General features: G+C 38.2%; 1 protein-coding gene across 1 annotated transcript; it reads right to left on the bottom strand.

Annotated features, from left to right (window-relative positions):
- Window positions 1-2,467: 2,467 nt before the first annotated feature.
- Window positions 2,468-3,226, bottom strand: LOC140169487 (uncharacterized). Its single transcript, XM_072192750.1, has one exon. The coding sequence runs from the start codon at window positions 3,224-3,226 to the stop codon at window positions 2,468-2,470; it is 759 nt and encodes a 252-aa protein (XP_072048851.1).
- Between the last annotated feature and the right edge of the window lie 371 nt (window positions 3,227-3,597).

The raw sequence follows: 3,597 nt of genomic DNA, 5'->3' as shown, positions 1-3,597 counted from the left end.
AATGCGTTAATAATTTTGAACCCGCCTTAATTGTTTGCCAAAGTAAATGATGTTTCAATGTTCTTGATCTAAATTACTTTGCCTCGAGGGTTTTGGGACATAATAATGGTTGATCCACGATGTAGAACGCTACAAGTTAATAAATGACTTCACAGAGTGACTGACACACGCACAGTGTCATCGCCCCGATATCTTCATGGCAGAAATCGCCATGATAGGTTGAGTCTACCGCCACGTATGACCATTTTGTTCCGACCTGTTTAATAGTTTTGAGACGCATAATGGGCCGAAGGACATCTGACTAAGGCTACTGACAATAGCCCGGTGACTGACCTCGCTGTGTATGAGTAGGCATGGTACGCCATAAGTCATCTGCTTTCACACTACCTTCACAATTGGCCTATACACTGGGCTATATATGGCACGGGCGTTAAAATGGCGGAAGGTTATGACGATTAAGAGCAAGAAGACAATAAAAAAATACAAAAGTAAAATGAAGAAAAGAAAAAGAAAAACAAAGTATTTAAAGATCCAAAACAATTAAAACACAATTTGAACAGAAAATTCAAGGCTTTAATTAATCTGAAACATTTGAAAGTTCTTTGCATATGAAGTACTCGCTGGTATTTAACGATTTGTGTCGATGTTTTTGTTTGCCCAATCAGAGGATCCTAAAAATATGCGCATTAATGCGTAGGTGGATCGTAATTGTATTTTCACTTAAAGCCGATTTATACTTCATATCTGTCCCTGGCGATTGTCAATTATGTGAGCATTGCCGCGCCTTTTGCTATCGTTCTTGGTTTGTTCGCTCAGCCACTCCTCACAAGTCATACCATGTTCATTCATTGATAGAATTTCGAGCGTAGGATATACAATTCGTTCTTAATACGTCATAACCGTATACCGTTATAACAGCGCCTGAAGACGTGGTTTACGAGGAAATCTTATTTAGGAATACGTAATTTGTTTGATAACAGTCGCCCACGTTCCTATACAAAATTATTGTGTTCATTAATGAGACCTTGTTGAGACACACTGCTTTAAATAGTAACCAGACGCCCACTACGATTTCCCAGTGTAGTCTTGATGAGATTTAAGTCAATTAGCAACAATTTTACTTCCTGGTGTCATTTTCTAGCGCGAGCGATGCAGATTTATTCTGTTGATTGCTAAATAAAAATATTTAACGTAATTGGTTCGAATTAACTTGTGCTGTTGTTCCGGTTATCCATTTAGCCTTACACCAGCATACGTCAGTGCATACGGAAGTGTTTGCTTTTATTTAGGTGGGGTAAGGGTGTGCGTGAATCATGTGTGAGTATGCATAAATTGAAGAGGTGGTTGTGGAATGTAGGTTATACCATGAGTCAGGACCGTAACCAGGATTTATGGGGGGGTAATTTTGAAAAAACGGTAAAAGTCAATAGAATTGTTTGATTAAAACAAGTGGGATGGCAGGGGCCATATTTTTTCCCGGTTTTAGTCATTTAACTAAAAAACTACAGTGTACTTCTTAATATTAATATATTTTTCTTCAGGAAGCCACTACATATGGCTGTTTGATGTATACAGAATTGGCTTCATTATTAACTAAATACAAACTATAGATGGCGCTGTTTATCCTAAATCATATTTCTTTATTTGCAAGGGTTAGGTGATTAATACTGTCATTAAAACAGCTTGAATAGGTGAAACAAGCGACAAGGAAATTTGATAAACATATTTTATCAAACAGTAAAAGGAATTATTTGTATTAAAAGCTTAAAAGAGTATTTCCAGTAACTAAATAGCGCCACTAATTTTGACATTAGTACATTTATTAACCGAAAAAGCTTTAAAAAATAGTATAAAAGTTAATAATTTTGTAAAAGAGGGGAAATTAAAGTTGAGCACGACTCAAAAGCATCTTTATACATTAGCATGATATCACTTTGAGCTGTTTAAGCCTAAAATTTGGTTGTACATGATGTTTTGATTGAAAAACTAATAAATGATCCAATCAAACAACTAATCGCATTTATGCATCTTTTCCTCTTCCTGGAATGCTATTGATTACGAATTGTGTTCAAGATGTTCTGGTGCATCAGCAACGGCATTACAACGCCATCATTCTCAATTTGACGATATTACCAAGATGTTGACGTTGAGTGGCGCAGAGCGGCGCTAAAAGCATGGTAAATATCAATGGAATTGTTTGATTAAAATGTGTAGGATGGCAGGGGCCATTTTTGCCACTTTGAGCCATTTAACTAAAAAACTGCAGTGTTTTTCTTCATATTAATATGTTAATATTCAGGAAACTAATATCGCATTTACGATTCCATAGGTCTTACGGTTCTTGAGTTAAGACAATTATTATTATTATTATTAAAGGACATTTCTATAGCGCTCTACAGATAACACAGCGCTTTTGCTCCAACACAAAATACACAAGAAAAAACTAAATAAAAACAACAACAAGAAATTACTGATTTGGAAAAAGATACGTCTTCAGAAGACGTTTAAAAGCAACCACAGATTCCGCTTCTCTGACATAAACAGGGAGCTTGTTCCAGTGCTGGGGCCCGAAAACGGTGAAACAGCAATCCCCGGCTCTTTTAGTGGAGCGAACTGTATAGAGCCTTGTTTTGTCAGATGATGAGCGAAGCCTGCGACTGCTTCTAGATGAATCTGGATGATTATAAAACGTGACAAGATCTTGTAGATATGCCGGAGCAGTACCTGATATGCAGTTGTATATGTGCAACATGATTTTGAAATTAATTCTTTCTTTCACCGGGAGCCAATGGAGGGTATTCAACAAATCGGCAGAGCACCTGTCTCGTCCACATGCAAATATCAGCCTGGCTGCCTTATTTTGGAGACGCTGCAGCCGTTTTAGGTCCATTTCACGGGCACCATACATGAGGGAGTTGGCATAGTCTATGCGAGACAAGACAAGTGCTCTGACGGCATGATGACACGCATCCTGACTGAGAAAACGTCGTATCCGCCATAAGTTACGGATGTGAAAGTTGAGAGTTTTACTAAGATTGCTAATATGGGAAGACATATTAAGAGCTCCATCAAAAACAACACCTAAGTTCTTAACATTGGCAGATGGTTTGATTGAGTGGTTGCCCAAGCTCAGCTCAATGACGGGAAGCTTATTGAGAGCTCTATTGGTGGCAATGATGAAAAATTCCGTTTTGTCCTGATTGAGCTGCAGCTTGTTATTAACCATCCAAGAGTTAATATCAGAAAATACAGGCAGACATGTTATTGAGCACACGCTCACGGTCACCACTGACTTTGGGTTCAAAGGCAGCATAAAGCTGTATATCGTCAGCATAACAATGAAAGCATATGTTGTAACGACGAATGATTTCACCAACGGGAACGGTATACATGATGAAACACTGAGGGCCAATGATGGAACCCTGGGGTAATGAGTAAGTGAGCGTATGCTCAATAGACATGTCGTTGTTAATTACCACTCTGACGTTACGTTGATTAAAATATGACCTATACCAGGAATGGACTGTGCCATCGATATTGAAATCTGATTTGAGTCTATTCAACAGGATATGGTGATCCACCGTATCAAAGGCTGCT

This window comes from Amphiura filiformis, chromosome 14 (genome assembly GCF_039555335.1).
Source record: "Amphiura filiformis chromosome 14, Afil_fr2py, whole genome shotgun sequence".
Lineage (NCBI taxonomy): Eukaryota > Metazoa > Echinodermata > Ophiuroidea > Amphilepidida > Amphiuridae > Amphiura > Amphiura filiformis.
This window is presented reverse-complemented; position numbering and strand designations above follow the sequence as displayed.